The following is a 20,660-nucleotide window of genomic DNA, read 5'->3' on the forward strand; positions in this document are numbered from 1 at the left end:
TGGAATGAAATGAGCCATCTTGCTGAATCTGCAGATTATGGTCCAAATGCCATCATGACTAGAAGGAGTGTAAGGGAGATCAAAACAAAATCCATGGCAGAACTCTGCCGTGGTCTATCTAGTATAGGCAAAGGTTGAAGTAAATCGAGCTATTTCTACCTGTCATACTTCACCTTTTGACAAGTGATACATGTCCTGACATAAGCCTCAACATCCTTCCATAGAGAAGGCCAATAAAAGTAGTGCTCTACTACTTTGATTGTAGCCTCAATACCCCTATGCCCTGCATATGGTGGGGCATGACTTTCAGTGAGCACCTTATGCCTCAATGGCTGCGTTACACACAACTTTCCATCCATCATCATAAATCCCTCCTCAAGTGTATAGTGATCATGCCTATTGCCCTCCATAAGCTGATCATAAACATGTGCAAAAGCATCATCTGTAGCATACTACTCCTTCATGGCATCAAGCTCATTGTGATAAGCAATGGAAACTGTAGATACCTGTGGTTCCTTGGACATAGCTTCCATACGTGGCCCTCTGGAAGTGCATCAGCCACTACATTTTTCTTTCCAGCCACATGTACAATCTGAAAATGAAAAAGGGAAAGGAAGTTTGCCCATCCCATGTGCTTTTCTGATAACTTTCTCTGAGTGAGAAAGTATTGCGATTGATGATCAGTTTGCACATAAAAATCAGCACCTAAAAGATAGTGCTTCCACATAGTAAGAGCATGAATTACAGCTACCAACTCTTGCTCATATACATTCATGTTGTGTTCAACATCTCGGAGTAGCCTGCTCTCATATGCAACCACTTTGCCTTCCTACATAAGAACTCCACAACCACTATTGCTACTTGCATCACATTGAAGTACAAAAGGCTTTTGCAAGTCTAGCAAAATGATGACAGGATCTGAGTATAGCTTTTCTTTCAGCTCATTAAATGCTACAATTTCTTTCTTCTTCCAACGGAAAGGCATTGCCTTCTTCTGCAAAGCATGTAAGGGTGAAGCTATCTCGGCAAAATAGCGAATGAAGCACCTGTAGTATGAACACAAGCCAAGAAAACTACGAACTTCATGTAGGTTCTTCAATGGAGGCCAATTCTTGATTGCCTCTATCTTTGTAGGGTCCATCCTCACTCCATCTTGCGAGATGATGTGTCCCAAGAAATGTATCTCTAGCATGAAGAACTCATTCTTCTTTGTATTGACCACAGCGAATTGTGTTTCCTGAGTTCTGCAAATACGACTGCCAAGTGTTGCCTATGCTCCTCTTCATCTTTTGAGTGCACAATAATGTCATCAAAGAATGTACCCACAAACTACCTGTGCTCTCTGAAAATGCAATCCATCATATGATTGAAGGTAGCAAGAGCATTAGTCGAACCAAATGGCATGACAAGAAACTCATAAAGCCCAAAAGTGGTCCTGAAGGAAGTCTTATGTACATCTTTGGGCCTGATTCGTATCTGATGGTAACCACTCTTTGAGTCAATGTGACTGAAGATGGCTGATCCCTCTAATCGATCCAATATATCATCAATGCGTGGAATAGGAAATCGATTCTTGATTGAGATCTTATTCAAAGCCCTGTAGTCAATACACATTCTCCAAGATCCATTGTTCTTCTGTACAAGTAGGACGAGAGAAAAATATGGAGAAGAGCTTGGCTGAATCAGTCCCTTCTGTAACAATTCATTCACCTAACACATGATCTCCTCTTGCTGTGACACACTCACCTTGTAGGGTGGTCGATTAGGTGGAGAACTGCCAAGAATGATATCAATGGTATGACCTTCTGGCCTCTCAGGAGGTAACTCCTTTGGGAGTTCATTTGAAAAAAAATCTTGAAAGTGAAATAAAAACTCAGTTTTCTATTTTTCTAGCTTGGAAAAATTGGAGTTATCCTCAACTAGTTCTTTTTCTTTGACAAAAGCCAAATACGCTAAAAGATGCTTTTTCATTATAGAAGCAATCGCCAAAGCGGATACAATTGGGACTGATTCTCCCTTCCAGTGTACATATATGACTTGGGACTTGGGTTTTATCCCTTTAAGTCAAGGTAAGCTTCTTATCATGTGTATCTATGATAGCATGCACATGGTACATCAAAGGCATCCCCATCAAAACATCACACTCAGGTAAAGGCATCACATAGAAATCCTCATAGTCCACATATCCCTGAAAGTGAATCCATAGCTTTCCTATGATAGGAGTGACAGGGGTACTAAGCTCTAGATTAGTCATGTTGGTCTCACAAAGAGGACCAATCTCCTCTAGTCGAAGACCCAACTGAGCTGCAAGTTTAGGAGTAATGAAATTTGCTTTGACTTCTAAGTCAAAGAAGTACAAATAATGCCGATCCTGTCGTTTGCCCCATGCTCTGCACATGTTTGTCTTCTTCTCATCATGCTCACCCCCAATGATGTCAGGTATATGGCCAGCACTTGGCTTGGGTTTCTTGCCTCTGGGGTCCTCTCTGTTGCCTTGATTAGAGTCAGCCCGAGTTGCTGCAATTTCTTTCCTCTTCTTGTTAGGACAATCTGCTGCCTTATGACCTGTCTCATTTGTAGAGGAAACTCCTCCCTTGAGTAAACAACTTGTTCCTCTCTTTAGGAGTGAGAGAAGAGGGCTGCGGTTTTCTCCTTTGTCTTGCCACAAACTTTGATTTAAGAGGGACTTTTTGAGCTTGCTGTGGTTTCTTTGGCTCCTCCTTGAAGTTACTTTTGAAACTCGAGACGCTGCCCTACATGAGTGAGTAAGCTCTGATTCTGTATCAATTGTGACATGCTGGAAATGTGTGTCTTGGTACAATAGTATAACTCTTTAGGAAGACCACAATAATGCTTTTCAGCTTGCTCTGAAATGGGGATTGTTCTATAAGAGCTCACAGGTAGAAGCACATCCCAAAACTTCTTGTTGTAATCCTCTAGATTCCTGCATTTCCTAGCATTCAAGTTATGCTATTGAGTCATGACATCCACTTCAAAAGTAGTGGTGAGCCATGCGGCTGAGAATGCCTCTTTAAATTCAACCCATGTAGCACGCATTTGGCCCTGAAGGAGAAGGTTAGACCACCACTACATCACATTACCCTTAAGGAATGTGGTTGCCTTCCTGATTTTTGAACTCTCTGAAGTACCCTCTAGCAAAAGCCAAATCAAATTGTTGCAAGAAAGTAAGATCCTTCATTCTATTTGCATGACCATTGAAGGTCTCAAACTTCACTGCTGCCCCCCCTTCCTTGTAATCCCTTATCTTGAGCCTACTGCTAGGGGGGTGCAAATAAAGAGGTTGCTGTCCTTGGGGTCCTTCTAGAGCTTGAAGAACACCCCCCATAGCTAGGTTTGGAGGCAAAGATGGTACTGGCTGAGTGTGTGACATCATAGGGCTACCTCCCTACAATTCAGGCTATATCCCCACATTAGCATACAAAGAATCTGGGGCTGGCTATGAGGTCATGGCTTGAAATATGGATCCTCCTCGAAAGTGTGTAGGCTGAACCACATACTATGGTTGGGCTTGCTGCCCTTGCTATACATTCTGAGCATTGCTGCCATGCTCATTCCCATTTGGTCCCTGCCTCTATGGCACTGCAAGTGGCTGTACCACTGGTGTCTGTGGCTCTGATAGTGGCTGTACCACTAGTGTCGGTGGCTCTAGTAGTGGCTATCCCACATGCATCTGTGGACCCTGAATGGGTTGTGCCTTTGCCCTCGGCATCAAAGCTAGATTATGCACAATCTTAGTAAATCTATGAGTGAGCCAAGTCAAAACTTGCAACACAGAAGCCATCTGTGTTTGCATTACTGCCATAGCATTTGCTTGTACACGTGGGTCAACACCCAATGCAACTGTACCCACATGATTTTGCATTTGTGGAGCTGGCTGCCCCAATGCATCAACTTGAACATTCTGCCCTTCATGGGATACATTTTGCACTCTTATTCCAGGGTGTGCTCCCCTTATCTATGGCTCTGGGTCAAACTCCGAGTCTGCATCATAACCAAGCTTGATATGGTCCATATCCAAAAGTAATGGATGGATATACCAAAATCAGCAAATGCTTTCTCTATTCCAAGTTTCCCAGGGACTCCTCTGGATGATTTGATGAGGGTCCCGGCAACGGAACCACTGTAACCGGCCTACTGTAACCGGCCTTTGATCACAAAGGGTAGTGTAACTGTCTCTACTATCTCACAAAACAGAAAAATACAACCAACTTAAAAGATTGCCTTTGTCCACAAACAAAACTCAAAGCATAAACTTCACTGCATAGCATCATGGAGCCATTCAAGACAAGGGAGGCTAGAATGCCCCTACTCAGAAACATAGAGTGACACTTGTTGGACCCAACTCTTGGTGCCCCTTGTGGTATTTATTTAATCTGGTTAGCTCAAAATACAAAGGGACTCCCTTCAAGAGGTCACCCGCAGGTGCAACCCAGTACAATGCCAACCATTGACTGTGCTAGTGACCAACTCCTAGTGCTATTACTTTGGTTCCTTTCAGTAGACATGCATATTCACAAGTAGACTAGTCTGACAGCCTGCTAAGCAATACAGTACCCATTGCCAAGCCATTATTGAGCCCAAGGCCCAACCATTGCACTCCCTAGAAGAGAGTATCACAACTAGTGCCCTAATCCTCTCCTAGGCCAATGGCAAGGCATCCAATCTAGCAAGAACTGAGTAGGAATGGCTGTAGCAAAGAGTAGAAAGGGAAGATGAGAATTCAGCCAACAGAAAGAGCCTATTGCAGCCTGAAATAGCTTTAGAAGTAGGATGAAATGTAGAGAATCAGCCATGAATGCATCCACTAGAATAGAGTTTTCAGCCCACAAACACCTCCATTTTGAGTGCATCCCTTGCACAAAAGAAAGTTGAGAGAAGCTTCAAAAGTGGCCTAGAATGAAGGCGTCCAGGTCCCGAAAGCATGCCAGCAATAGAGGGCACTAAGGGGAGGAGAACTGTTGCGAAGAAAGCTTGAAATTCCACTTCAACTAGCAAGAGGAGAGCTGCAGAAATCCGCCATCTAGAGAATGAAGTTGCCCATGGTAGGGGAGAAGTCTCAAATCAGCATGGAAAGGCAAGGAAGTGCTCCAAGGTGGCTTCCAAGGGTGACACCTAAGTGCCACAAGGCAAGCATATAGGCAACAAGCAAACACATGGACAAATGAGGCGTGGGATTTTAAATGCTTCTAGGGGGTCAGATGGCACACCATGACCCTAATGTAAAGGAACTAATGACCCTAGTTTGTAGGATCTCTAATGGGTTAGTTTTTAAAGAATGACCCCACTGAACCAAACCAATGACCTTAGAAATTGAAACCACTCTAATAGCACCAAGAGCTGCACTTATTGCACATGAAATCATGGTACCTTTTGGGCATTAACTAAGCTCCCTAGCCTGGTACCCTAGGCTAAATTTAGTGACATTTAGTTTAGACATTTAACCATCACCACCACATCCCCGTGACAGTCTCTACATTCAATTGGCAGATAACTCAAGCACAACATGGGGCATCTTAAAGGACTTGTAAGACAAACAACTCTACTAGGTTCCTAAACCTCCAAAAATAAATGTTCAACATGAGGATGCAAGAGAGATGCATAGCATGATTACATGACAAGTCTGAAGGTAGCAAGGGATCAACTACTAGTAGTTGGTCTATAAGATGGACTTGGTTCTGCCAAAGAGCTTCAAAAACTTTGTGACCAGCATTATGATACTGGGAAGGTTAAGGCAGCTCACTTTTGAAGAGATAGGGGCTATGTTTGTATAAAAGGAGGTCAAGGCAAATGTCTACCATGGAGATAGCAACAAGGACAAAGCCATTATTACAGAAGGCAAGGGTAAGGGATTGAGAAGGGAAAGCCTAGCAAATTTTCCTACAATGGAGATAGCGGCAAGGACAAAAAAGCCATTTTTACAGAACATAGGTAATACAACAAAAAGAAAGACAGCAAGTCTGACGACAATGAGGACTCTTATGGTGTTGAGGCAGGAAGAACCCCTCAACATTAGCAAATTGGATGCCCAAATGATAGTGCAGCCTTCCCATATCTGACTTTGCAAATGATTTTTGCAAATCTGCATTGAAATATGTAATGTTCTATGTATGAGGCCTAGTGACAAGCATGCCATCCACATAAAGGATTTACATAAAGAAATTTGATTCACTCTCTAGACATAAAGAGTGACCTTTGTAGGGTTGTTCTGAAATCCAAGGCATAGTAAAAAGAATGTATCTTAGCATACTATGAGCATGCTGCCTGCTTCAAACCATATAGATCCTTTTCTAATCGGCATACTTGAGTTTTTGAGCCTGCAACCTTAAACCCTAGAGGTTGGGTCACATAGACCTCTTCTAGTAAATCCCCATTAAAAAAATCGGTTTGAATGTCCAGCTAGTTGACCTCCCAGGGATGCAAGAGCAATGAAAAACCAAATGGTTGTGATCCATTAAGTGGGAGTGAATGTCTCCTCAAAATCAGTGTCAAATTCCATTGTTGGGCATAGCCTTTTGTGAACAATCACCACTATCACCAGCTTTGCGTTTCAATTTGTACACCCACATAGTGCCTATGGCACGCTTGCTGGTAGTCAAGCCACACAACTCCCAACTACCATTAGCATGAATAGAATTAACTTCAACTCTCATGGCTTGCATCCATTTATTGCTTTCAAATGCATCTCAGTGACATATAGGTTTCTCATTACAGGTAGTGGCAACAATCATGCAACATCGAGCTCAATCAAATTGCCATGCATCTACTTTTGTGCACCTTTGATGCGAGTAGCCAAGAGCTCAGTTTGCTTGCTGTCTTGTCAAGTATCCAAGAGCCACCTTGGCACCATGTTTTGCTATCTAATGACATCCCTATTCTCTTGAACTCCTTGAATAACTGATGGATAAGCATGAGAACCTCAAACTTCAATTGGGCTGCCGTGTTCCCATGAAGGATAGGTGTGTAGTGATCTAATGCATGCAACAATAATTTTGTAAGTGCTAAACCTAATTTAAAATAAATAACACACAAATTACACATGCAATGCTGATATAAATTAAGCCACTCACAAACGATATGCAATATGGTTGATTGTCAGAGGATTGTCATGATGAAAAATAACTTTCATAAAAGTTTCGATCCATAGAATAATGATAATGTCAATATCTAGTTCAACTTATCAGGTGGTAGAGGCTAGAACAGGAAACATGTAATAGCATTGCAGCAATCATGATGATCTAGATCAACTTTTCCAATCACACATCTCATCAGGAAGGGTTGTTATCGGCATGAAACAACCGGCAAAGAAATAGCATAACGTTAGTAGATGGACAAAAGTAATGCAACAAAGAAACCATTAAAAAATGATGGGATCATGTGGAGATGGTAAAGAACTATATTATGTGGGTTTGTGAACAAAGAAGTTGTGCAAAAGGCTGACTCATAAATTTTGAACAACAATGGATGGTAAGAGAGAACACAATTCATCATTCCAAATATGTATAAATAAGTAGACATAATGCATGAGACCAATCTAACCACAAAAACTCTAGGGTGCACGAAATCGCCAAAATTATCTTTAATAGGAGTTGGGATACAAAGCTCAAGCATGTCATGGTTTCTCACACAAGCACATCATGGGGGTTACTCATCATATGTAAATATAGAATGTGGGTTCAATAGAAAGGGTTCTCAAATAGCAAAAATCCACCAATTGGTACATAATAATGCTTATGAAAGGGGTATTGAAAAAAAATTATAAGTTTTCATAGAAAAAGGGATCATTTTAAAGATTTATGATTTACAAATAAGGGAATTCAATAATACCCCTGTAACACACAAGATATATAGAATCTTCAACCGGTGACCCTCCTAAGTTGATATTTCCAAGCTAGAAGTGAAATGAGCCCTTTATTTACAAATCATTAATCAACATGAGATCAACATTGTGACATGAAGTTGGGGGTACTAACTTCACGCACCTCTTCACTTCCTACTACTTTTGAACTGAGTGACAAATATATTTATCATTGAGAAAGGGACATTAAAAAGAAGCTTTTAAGCCAAGATACCACACCATACTTTTCTCCCTTAGATGAGAATGAAGATGGTAACATACCAAGTGATGTTGTACTCAAGCATAGGGAGAAGGAAAGGATCAGCAAAGGACATAATCTCAGCAAGCCAGTTTGTGCCAAAGAGAAGAGTGATACGTTGTTGAAAGAACATCTTGCAGCTCAACATGGCATGAACTAATATATATCGAGGAGTTCGAAGGGGCTGATTGGGTTGGATGGGTAGGTTCTGAGAAAGCATTGCACCTCCTTCATAGATACCTTCACAATTAGCTCAAAACACTCTCCAAACTATTATTAGACACAGAGGCCTATAACTTTTAGTAAAGACATGATATCAAAGATCTAACCACATATAGAGATGCGTGGGCTTCACGCTAATATAAGTTTCATCAAAATTGGGCTACCAAGCAGAAAGTTATATGACCCTCAAGGTGGTTGAGCATAGAATAATTTAAGGCGATACTCATTGGTGCGTCCAGGTATCACCGTGCCATCAACATCCTCAAACTAATAGGTTCCATTCGTGAACTTATTTTTGACTTGATATGGTCTCTCCCATTGGCCGATAAACTTTTTGTCTAGCCGCTTATCCAGACGGCTATCAAATCTCATGACCAAATCTCCTTCTGCAATATCTTTCTTCTTGTGTAATTTGGTGTCAAAACTGGCCTTGTGCCTTTTTTGACAAGCTTCCAAGAAGTGCAAGGCCTATAATATGCATTCATCCAAGGCTTCTAGCTGTACCAAGCATTGAGCATAGGCATCCTCTTGTCCTTCTTTTCTTACAACAGCAGTGCGAAGACTATGTATCTCTAATTCAATGGGCAAAATGGCTTCTATTCCATACACTAGTTGGAATGGTGTAAACCAAATAGATAGCTTGTGTGTGGTTCTATAAGCCCATGAAACTTCTGCCAAGTGCCTATCCCAATGCCTTTTCTTGGTGTTTACAAGTTTTCCCATTGAATTGCACAAGAATCCATTTGTTTTCTCAGCCAAGCCATTACATTGGGGATAGTATGGTGTAGACATGCTATGATTTATCTTTAACTTATGCACCACATCTTCAATTAGTTCATTTCTAAAAGATGTTACTCCATCAGTGAGAATTTCCAAAGGACAACCAAAGCATGAACAAATTTGATCAAAGAGAAATTTTGCAACTGTGCTTGCCTTGGTATTGACTATGGCCTTGGCCTCTGCCCACCAAGTCACATAATCTGTGGCCACCAATAAATAATGCTTGCCCTGAGATGAGCAAGGGCGTGGTCCCATAAAATCCAACCCCCATCTCTCAAATGGTCCATATGTTGGAATAGGCTTCAAGGGCCCAGGAATCAATTGTCGCCTTCCAAACTTTTGGCATACTTTACAACTTCAACACCATTCATATACATCCTTATGGAGGCATGGCCAAAAGTAACTTGCATTAAGAATTCTCCTAGCTATGCTTGCTGAAGCAAAATGACCAAAGCATTCATGACACATTTCTAGGATTCTCTAGTCTCCATGGGATGGACCACCCGATGAAGCACCTTATCTTTTCCCAATTTATAAAGAATGTCATCAACAATAGTATAGGGACAAGCCTTCCTTACCAATCTCTACTTCTATTGTGGAGTTAACTCTCGAGGAAACATGCCTTCTTCCACATATTGCTGAACATCTTGTAGTTCTGGCCATCTAGTGTCTACCAAAGAAACCTCCCCCCGTTCTTGTACTACAATGGCTTGAGTAGCCAACTCATCTACCTTTTGATTTTCTTTTCTATTTATATGAACAAACTTGCAAAAATCAAACTGAATACATAGTGCCATAGCCTTTTGATTAAGCTCCTTCAAATGAGGACTTCTTTTCTTGTAATGCCCTTGCATTTGCTTTATAATAAGCTGAGAATCTCCTCTTTTTTCCAATTCTTCAACTTGACTTTGAAGACAACCCTCCAAACCAAGAATCAAAGCATTATACTCAGCTGCATTGTTAGTTGTGATACCTAGAAGCTCTTGTCCTCTAGGCCATACTTCTTGACCTTTAGAATTCATCAAGACCATCCTTCTGGCTCCTTGTTGGCGTGAAGGACTAAAAGCCCCATCAAAATACAAGACAAAAGCTATTGGTGATGTCTCCCTTTCATCAATAATGTCCTCCTTATATTTCCTGCCTTCCTATGAGCAAATCTACCATAGTGGACCTAGTGGTATTTTTAGTGACAAAAGAGAAAGAGAACTCTTGAAGTTCTGACAACCATTTTGCAAATATCCTCCCAGGATTAGGCTTGCAAACTAGATATTCTAATACAGACTGAGAGGTAAGAAAGAAAAATGGTTGAGGTAATAAATAGGAGCGAAACTTTTTGAATGAAAACACGAAAGAGAGAGCTTGCTGCTCCATTTCTTCATACCTTGTTTCCATCTCTATAAGTTGTCAGTTAGCATAATAGATGGGTTGCATTCTAGCTGCCTCTCCTTTTTGTAGCAATACAGCACCAACTGAATGCAAAGATACACTTGGATTTACATAAAAGTCTTGAGACCAATCAATGGGCTTCAATATTGGTCCCTTACTTATGGCTTCCTTAAGTTGCTGAAAAGACTCATGTTGCTCCACACCCCATTGGAAAGGAACTCCCTTTCTTGTCAATAAGTTCATCGGATGCACTATCTCTGTGAGATCATCACAAAAGCGTTGATAATACTTGCTCTTTCCTAGAATTCTACAAACACCAGTGACACTCTCAAGACTTGGCAATGCCATGATTGCTTGAACCTTGTCAAGATCCATTTGCAGGCCTTCTTTAGACACAATATGCCCCAACAAGACTACTTTTCTTTGAGCCAAATGACACTTGCTAGGATTTAGAAGCCTTTTGCTTCATCAATCCTAGCTAAGGCCATCTTTAACTTCTCCATGTGATCTATGCACTAAGAATAAATGCAAAAATCATCCAAAAACACCCTTATGAACTTTCCCAAGTAAGGCTCAAGGACTTGACTCATGAACCTTTGAAAGGTAGCTGGTGCATTGGTTAACCCGAAAGGCATGACTCTATAAGCAAAAACTCCCCAAGGTGTGACAAATGATGTCTTCTTTTGATCTTCCTCCCGAATGCGAATTCGAAAGTACCCAGAATACCCATCACATACCGAATATATCTCATGCCCTGCTACTTGGTCTAGTATTTCATCTTGGAATGGCAAAGGAAAATGATCCCTCTTAGTGCATGCATTCAAAGGATAAAAGTCCACACAAACCTACCACTTATTTCCTTTCTTTGGTGTGACAACTATAGGAGATATCCATTCTGAATCATCAATAGGAAAGAGAAATCCCACCTCAAGTAGTTGTGTTACCTCTTTCTTTAGTGCCTCAGCTTGGATCACCCCCAATCGCCTTAAGCATTGCACAACAGGATTGCTTTCTGGCTTCAACTCAATCTTGTGCTCCACAAGAGAGACTAGTCAAACCTGTGAATAGAGATATGGGAAATCATCTAGCATATCCAAGTACTGGAGCTTCTCAGTACCTCATAGAGAATCACCAAGAAGCTCTTCATTGTGTTGGCATAATTTAGTGTGCTCCACATCCTCCACATGAAGTGTCTCTATAGGATCTTCTTGCACCACCACCTTGTTCCCTCCTGACTCTCATCCTGATCAGCACCAAGACAAAGACTAAGGGCCACTCCTTCCACCTCACCCTCTGAGCTGGTCTCCTCGGAGCTATACCCTCTCTCTTCTTCTTCATCGGTTAAGTCAGAGCTTGAACTCTTTGATGTTGAAGACTCCTCCTTGACAACTTCCTTTTTGTGGCTTCTCATGTTGTAGTGCACCTTCTTATCATTTCTCTGCAAAATCAAATCTCTAGTATCCCACTTTTGAATAGCCTTCACCTTGCATAGCCAGGCCTTCCCAAAATCAATGAATAGGCATGTGCATCTGGCTTGCTAGGGATTACGTGAAAAGTAGTTCTACATACATCCACTTCTAGATTCTTCACAACTCCCAAGGTCTTTACCCTAGTGTTGTCAGCGAGTTTGATGTGATAAGGAGAGGTAGTACTATAGTATAGCATCTATTATCATGGTCTTCTCACTCATGACATTAATCGATGCACCTCCATCAATGTAAACACTAGAAATCACTTGACCATCAATGATCACATCAACCATAGGTACATCATCACCAACATCTATATCTACCTTTTGAACAACAGGAATGGAGCTTTTCTTCTTTTTCTTCTTTGATACTCTTGTGCTTGCTAGCTTTCCCCATTCTTTCTGTAGTTTTGGAGACAAAGCAAGTAATTGACCAAAGGTGATATGAGCTTCCTTTTCTTTAAGGTCAGACAAGTCATAGCTTCCAATGCCTTGTCCTAAAGGAAAGTCTAACTGGCTAATTCTCCTTCTAAATGCCCTCTTTTTATTAATATGATGTTCCTCTTCCTGATGTTCATCATCTACTTCTTCCTTGCTTTCTTCCTCTTCTTTTGCTTTACCATGCCTGCATTTAGCCATCATTACCTCTCTTTCCTCATCCCTGAAGAAGCTTCTAACAAGGATACTTGTTTTTCTTCTTTCTTTCTCAATCTAGGACACTCGGGGCGATGGTGACCTTTTTCATTACATTCATAGCAAGTGACCCCACTCTTATCTCAAGGCCTGTCCTCACTCTTTGGTGCTCTAGGTTGTCGTTCATTAACCAAATGCAATTTCAAATCAGCAAACTCTGCCATCAATTGAGAGATATTATGATCTAACTCAGAGGACTTTGGTACTTGAGGAGTGCCCATTACCTCCACCGTAGAAGTTGAAGCTATTGAAGACACAAAAGAGGATTTGATCTTTAGAGAAGCTTCTTTCTTAGTCACAATGCGAAGTGCCTCCACGTATGTTGTTGGATCTTTACTCATTACTTTTGAGCGAAGACGAGGCTCCAAAGCTATAACAAATTTGCTCACCTTTAAGTGCTCCATCCCTATGAGACTTTGAGGGGCCAATGATGTAGATGCCACAGCTCACAAAGCTGCCCTTTCATACTTTGTCCATAAAGTTTCATATCAGATTGCCAACGCAGAGACCATCTCACCCTCTTCTTGATAGAACCGGTCCAACTACAACATATTCAAAGCATTTGGTGACTACACTACCCCAAATCTCTGCTTCATTGCAGCCACCACTTGGTCCCAGTCCTCCTAGGTAGAGTCTAGCAAGGCCTCATGCCAACTCAAGGCTACACCTTCAAGAAAATTAGGCAAAATCTTTGCCCGATCCTTCACAGACCATCCAAAAAGCCGGCATCCTCGAACAAAATCCCAAAGATAAGACTCAGGGTCTTTTCCTTGGGTCCCTCAAAACACTGGAATCTTCACCATGATGAAACACAAAAAGGAAACACCAAGATCCAAATAATATCCCAAACAAGATCCAAACAAGATCCCATAGAGCCTTAGTATACCAAGACCAATTTATTATGCATAACCACTTGTTGAAAACCCTCCACAATGTGATCCTCAACAAAATCTTCAAAAATAAGTGACCACCCAACACCATGGAAACATTGTGTATACATGCATTCAAGAATCACCCTTGTCACAATTGAAAGTGCACATAACAGCTTCAAGATATTGTACTCTTCATCATTTGCATAGCAAAAGAAGTTGAAAGCATTAAGAATCACCACTCCACTGTTATAGTCAAAAACTACCCAAAGACTCAACTCTTCTTCACACCAAGCTGACAGTGCATAAAACAATCCTCAATTTATCATTGTGCCTGTTGTCAGTGTTGTCGATTCACCAACATATTCAAGAGTGCAAAAATAAAGGATATGATCATAATGACTGTGCGAATAGCTTGAACATCACCTTCACAATCTTCTAGTTCTCTTAAATGGGCTGCAGTCTCTCTTCCAATAGAGTTCTTCTAGGCATCTTCTTTATCACATCAGAAAACACATGCCTATACTAGGCATAACATGTGATCAAGTACACCCGAGACCATTTAGTAAGGTGGGATGAATCCAATACCAAACGTACCCAGCGTCTCCACAAAAATTTATTGACATGAAGTTGTTAAAAGAAGATCTTGCAGCTTAACATGACATGAACTGATATATATCGAGGAGTTTAAAGGGGTTGATATATACCAAAGAGAGGAGCGATATGTTGTTAAAAGAAGATCTTGCGGCTTAACATGACATGAACTGATATATATCGAGGAGTTTAAAGGGGTTGATTGGGTCAGATGGGTAGGTTCCACGGAAACGTTGCACCTCCTTCATAGATACCCTTACAATTAGCTCAAAACACTCTCCAAACTATCATTAGATATAGAGGCCTGTACCTTTTAGTAAAGACATGATATCAAAAATTCAAACATATATAGAGATGAGCCTTAAGATGGGCTTCACGTTGATATAAGCTTCATCAAAATTGGACTACCGAGCGCAAAGTTATGAGTAAAACACTAACGGGGGGTCAAACTGTCATAAAAAATTGCCCTCCACCCATGCTAATTTTGCCTAAACAGGATGCTCCCTCAAGACTCCAGCTTCATCAATGATCCACCACTCATATATTTTGCCTAGAAGAGGGTAACTCCCTTGGTGGCTTGGGAAATGGATGGACCATGTATGTGCAATAAGAGGCTGAATAGAAAGAACTTTTAAGGCCTTGAAAGAAAGAAAAGGGAAGAGTGACTCAAGAGAGGGAATACGAAGTGATCTTCATTGTCAATAGAGTGAGACTCCACTCCAATGCAACTCAAAATACTACAAACACAAGGGAGAACTAGAGAGAGATGGACTCAAGTTTCTACATAAGAGAATATCTACAAGAGGGAGAGAAGGTTCATGGAAGAGGCTTGAGGAGACTAGAGCTACAGCAACATGAGGCCTAATGGTGGAAGAGATGTTGAGCAAGGGAGAGGAGGGCTCCTTTTATAGAGATTTAATCACCCTCCTTCACCCATTTATGATTGCTGCCTGTAGATTCCTTTCCCCATCAATCACATAAGCTTGTATGTCACCGCCCATGTCCTTTTTGGCTATTCTTGCCATGTATCCCATCAAAATATGCTCAAGACTCTTAAAATATTGAGAAAGTCAAGAGTCTCCCCACATGGAGCCCATAGGGACCCTCTCTTTTCCATATATCCACATCCTCCTTATTCCACATAAGAATTCTAGAAGGATTTCTCTTCACTCCACACTCCTCCACATGCCTTGCACACGCTTGGCATGTGGCCTCTCTTATATTATTGGAACACATGGACATGAGGCCACCTCTTTATATGACTCACTCTTCCTATTTTCTAAAAACCCCATAATATCCCATACACAAATAACTCTCACCCCATACCAAGGTATTTATCATTCATACACATGGTATTTACAATGATCCATTCCACTCATCCTCTCAATCCCATACAATATCTTAGAAAGTAGAAATAAGTGAGAGCCACTAGGCTATCACTTGATACTCAAACTCTTATCAAACATAGAGAAAAACAATACCAATGCCAAATAAAAAATATCAATTTTTGGCATCACAACATGCATACAAAATGTGGCTGAGTTGTAAGAGTAGGAGAATAATATGAGGTAGAAGACGAAGGGGTGAGGTTGTGGGCTCTACTGTCTAGTCTAAGTAGAAGAAATAGATTGGGATCATAAAAACAAATTAGGAACAAATCATACTTTCACATTACTTGTTAATAAGTAATGCTTTCAAACTGAGCATTCTCTATTAAATGTTGGTATCACATATGGTATCGCATATGGATCACTAGAATTCTCTATTAAATAAATTGAAATAGATTTCTCAATAGTGTTTCAAGATATGGAGCTAGAGACAATAGATCTTATAGACCCATTTTAACTGGCTTCTTATGGTGTAAGCCAAACACACTTGCAACAAACACAAAGTCAATGGTCATAATTTTACCATGGCTCTTTGGAAAAAAATATGCCAAGAATTGGACTGGTGTTGAAGTCTTGGCATTGATTCCAGGAAAGAAATTATCTTGAATACAAAAAATACAAGAACTGCACAACAAGAGACAACATGGCTAGTAGCATAAATAGGTGGAGTTCTATAGTTCAAAATCTAAAGGAGAATGTATTTGAAAGTTGAGATGTCATGAAGTCCAAAGGGAAGTGGGAGAATCTTATTTTAGAGTACTAGATCATGGAATGCATATTGGTTATTGGACCCCTTATGAGTTGCTCCTTGACTTTGCCGATCAGTAAATAGTTGCTCACTGCCACCAACCCCTACCTAGAGCTCCAATGTGCTCAATCTCATTTGTGAATAGCAAGGACATTGCAAGGAGAATAGAACGCGCATAGGAGGGAACATGAGACTTTTCTCGACCAAGACTACACGATCAATTGTATTGGTAGTTCCACTAAAAGAAAGGCTAGCAAAGAATTATATGGGGGCATTCCCAAATCCATGGGTGAATTGTAAGATTTGTGCACCTTGCCCACAAAAGAGCTCTTGGTCTTTAGGCAAGGGACAACTATTTCATGGTATTCAATTTTCTCAAAGGGAGGAGGAAAAGCCTTATTATGCAGCTTGTCCCTTTTGAAAGATGAAGATTATTTTGAAGAGACCCTTATGTGCATGAAAGAGCCCTTGTAAATGAAGAAGATTAATTTGAAATGACCCTTTTATGCATGGTTGGGACCACCTTTTTTTGTCATTAAGGTGAAACCTGGTGCGCCAACATTGCCCTAACATTGAATTTGCTTAGTGCTACTCAATCATAGACTCAAATAATTGTCATCCTCTTGCTACTCCAATTCATGACCTTTACACATTCTTCTGACCCATTTTGCTACCTATCAAGAATTACACATTCCTCTTACCCATTTTGCTTCTCAATCATAGACTCTGATAATTTTCATCTTCTTGTTGCTTCAACTCAAGACCTTTACACATTCCTCTGACAACAAGGTCCCAAAAGTGAAATGGAAAACCTGCACAAAACCAAAGACAGTAGGTGGGCTACGAATAGTAGATCTTGAAAAATCTACGGCTAATTCATGGCACAATGGAGCATAAAGGCAGTGCAGAACCCGGATAAGATTTGGGCCTACTTAATCCTTAGAAACATAAGTAAGGTAAAGATTGTCAGGTGTAAACATTGGAAACACCTTTTGGTTGGGTCTACCCTCTACGGAAAGGAAGCTTGCATAGCAAAGGGGTTCGACATTTGGAAAGGCATGTGGTCAGCTTGGGAGTCACTAAGACTGTACATAATCTGGAAAGGGTTCTAGACTAGGAAAACGTGTACTTTCGTAGCCAATGATTCAATTTGGTTCTCAGCCGTTTGGTCAGCCACCCCACTTCAAGACAATGGAATCAAGAACGCCTTGCGGCTCAACAAGAAAGGATTCGGGTCTAGGGAGATATGTGGGATAGAGAGCAAAGGAAGTGGATAGAAAATGACATATTAAGAGCTAGATTTAAACTAAATAGATTCGACTTAGAGATGCTAGCCATGAGACACACTTTGGGACAGAGAATCAACTGCCTGGAAGAGTGGAAGGGCTCCAGGGCTCCTCCGTCTACTAAAGAATTTAGGTGGGTAGGACAGTTAGAACTTTACCCCGTCCCCATCTTTGTCAAAGGACAGGAAGAGCTTGTAGCTTATCTAAATCAGAAGTGGTTGAGAGCAGATTCGGAAAGAGTGTGGTCTAAAAGATTCAAAAAAATGTGGAACAGGAAACTCCCAGACAAAGAGGCTTGCCTCTTATGGCTCATCATGCACAAAGGAGTCTGGACATCCAAACAAGCATTGATAATCGGACAAGGAGATGGGTATTGCCAAAGATGTAACAGAGCACAGAAAGATATCTCCCACCTGTTTCGAAACTACAGATGTTCTAGAGAAGCATGGGACAATGTGCACAAACAGTTTGGATTTTTCTTGATCAACTAGGCTTTCCTTCTGTTGGGTGACATACCAACCAGGTCCCTGGAAAACTAGAACACTATGTGTAGCTCCATTCTTTGGTCTCTATGGGCTCAGAGATGCGCTACAGTTTTTGGTAATGTTTCTATTGGTACTAATGAAATTGTAATGAATGTATGTTTGAACACAGGAAATAGGTGCAAATCTTGAAAAGATATCACGGCTGCAGCAACAAATCTAGGATTATTACAAAAAGGATGAACAAATCGCGAAGGAGATTGCCCTATTAGCACAATTGCAAAAATAGGTGGGAAAGGAAGATTTCCCCACGACCTCCACCCCACAGTTGGTACTTTCTCATGCCAGGCAACGACAATGGTCAAGAGTCCTGAGCGTGCTCTTTCTTTCCCTGCTCCTATGGGTCAATTATTTTCAGCCTCCCCTACGTCATAGCCTTTCCTCACCACCATGGCATCCCTGCATGTCTCGTCAGCCTACGCTATGCCTTCACCATCGGCCCCCCCTTCCCTTGGTTGTCTACAAGAGACCGGTGTTATGGAATGACCCCGCTAGAGTTACTTTCAAATTCCGTAATGAAGTCACTCCTCCCGACTTCAAGCCTCTAGAGCCCAAACCGTGAACCAGAGTCAGCGAAAGCTGTGCCTCCAACCACGCATCCCAAGCACAATTGTACTGCGAGTGGTTGCTCACCTAACGCCCAAAGAAGAGCCGCAGGAGACGGCTTTTGAAAGAGGCTTTAAAAAAAGATTAATTTTGAGCCTTTTAAAGAAGAGCCTTAAAATTTGAATGACTCTTTCATGCATGACTGCAACCACCTTTGTTCGTTCATTGAGGGGTTGAAGTATTATGGCGCTAACATCGACGTTGCTCGGTGCTGCAAAATCAGGCTCTCTCATGCTTTTCGTCGTCTTGCTGCTTCTGCTCATCTCCTCTACACATTCTTCTGATCCTTACAATCCCGACCTCAGCGTTTTGCTCCCTCTCAAGAATTACTCCAGATTTGTCAGCACCTCGAATTTCTTCAACCTCACCCTCATGAACTTGCCAAGTCTATTTACTCTCTTCGCCCCCTCGAATTCTGCTTTCAAGGTTAGCTCTTCCCGTTTGCGCTCTCAAGTCATGCATACATGCACATGCATGTGAAATCACACAAAGGAAAAATCGGATTACTCTCATGCAGTTCATCACGCCATTCCCACAAAACCAAATTAACATTCAACAAAGCGGGCACCTACGCATCTATGTTGATCAAAGATTGGAAGTTCCTGTCTGACATTATTTGCTTGATGATATGCCCAGAAACTTCAAGGCTGTCTGGTTGGCTCTAAAATGAACAGGACCGCAACAATCGCTCTGCTCAGATACCATTTTATTCGCATGCCTCACGATTACGCCAGCGTTATGGATACAGCTTACAATCTGAATCCTTGGAAACCTCACACTCTATACAAAGATAAACAGCTGAGCATAGTAGTTCGGAACAATATCGCCGTAATTAACAACGCGGCTTCGCTCGTGGACGCCAATGTCGCAGACTTCCCATCCGTGACCGCTCATGGAATCGATACTGTCTTAATTCCTCCAGGCATAGAGGTCAGTGGTGTCACTTTTTGCAACTTTTCAATCCTTGAAACCTCACATTTTTGCTCAAAGTAACAACTACCAATGCCAGAAAATGAGCAAAACATAATCTACTCTCTATTTGCGGTTTGGTTCACAGCTACCGATACAATGTGCAAAATAATTCCGGCAATAGTAAGGTACTTTGAGATCTTGAAGGAGGTTTCTGCAATATGGTTTTGCATCTAAGATCACTGTCTTCTCCAGCATGTTTCTTCACTAATATCGGCTGCCTATGTTGTTGGATGACATTACTTGGGACTAGGATCAAATATTAGTCCAACATAAAAAAATAGTAACTATAAAATAGTTTGAACTTGACCTTTTGATAAACCTACATTAGATATGCTAGAGCAACATTATATTATGCGAAGCAAGTATACTAGTTTGAATTTTGACATGAATGATGGCGTTGCATTAATCTTAAGTGTCTTAGTAGGTTTACGGAAGGGAACATGCATACTATGCTCCCAATGTTTTTCAATATATATAATTTGTTAATCTACAAGCTACTTGCACAATATACATAGAATGCTTGAGTTCCCTTTTGAACTCTATATTTTTTAATAAACCAATACTATTCAAAAATTGTGGTGGAAAGGTCATTTGGTTTGGGTTGTTGGTCATGAAGGTAGCTGAGACTTACTCTCCTGAATTTTATGTGGTTTCATATTTCTAATCTTTGACAAAAGTAATTAATGAGTAGAATACACCAACGAACACATTCGAGTAATATGTGGATTACTTCAAAGATGGAAATTTGAAATTTTCATAACTTAATTCCAAGAGGAAACAACATTTGTATTTATTAAAACAAGGAGAAATATTATTGAGTAAGAAACCTTCAATGTCTCTAAATGCAAGCCCAAAAAAATGCACTTAGAAGTTCACACATTATTTAAATTTGAAAATTTTAGAATAAAAAGAATACTTAAAAGCGTTCTTAATGGTGAAAAAAAGTAACAATTAGTACTACCCCAGTAAAAGTGCCCAAGGACACTATCCTA

At 40.9% G+C, this 20,660-nt stretch overlaps 1 protein-coding gene across 1 annotated transcript; it reads left to right on the forward strand.

The window, feature by feature from the left end:
* Positions 1–18,879: 18,879 nt before the first annotated feature.
* Positions 18,880–19,777, forward strand: LOC147898469 (uncharacterized). Its single transcript, XM_087379177.1, has 3 exons — positions 18,880–19,122; positions 19,333–19,626; positions 19,754–19,777. The coding sequence occupies exons 1-3, from the start codon at positions 18,880–18,882 to the stop codon at positions 19,775–19,777; spliced, it is 561 nt and encodes a 186-aa protein (XP_087235303.1).
* Positions 19,778–20,660: the final 883 nt, after the last annotated feature.

This window comes from Dipteris shenzhenensis, chromosome 9 (genome assembly GCF_047967505.1).
Source record: "Dipteris shenzhenensis isolate YYH24624 ecotype China chromosome 9, Dip_SZ_1.0, whole genome shotgun sequence".
NCBI classification, from domain to species: Eukaryota; Viridiplantae; Streptophyta; class Polypodiopsida; order Gleicheniales; family Dipteridaceae; genus Dipteris; species Dipteris shenzhenensis.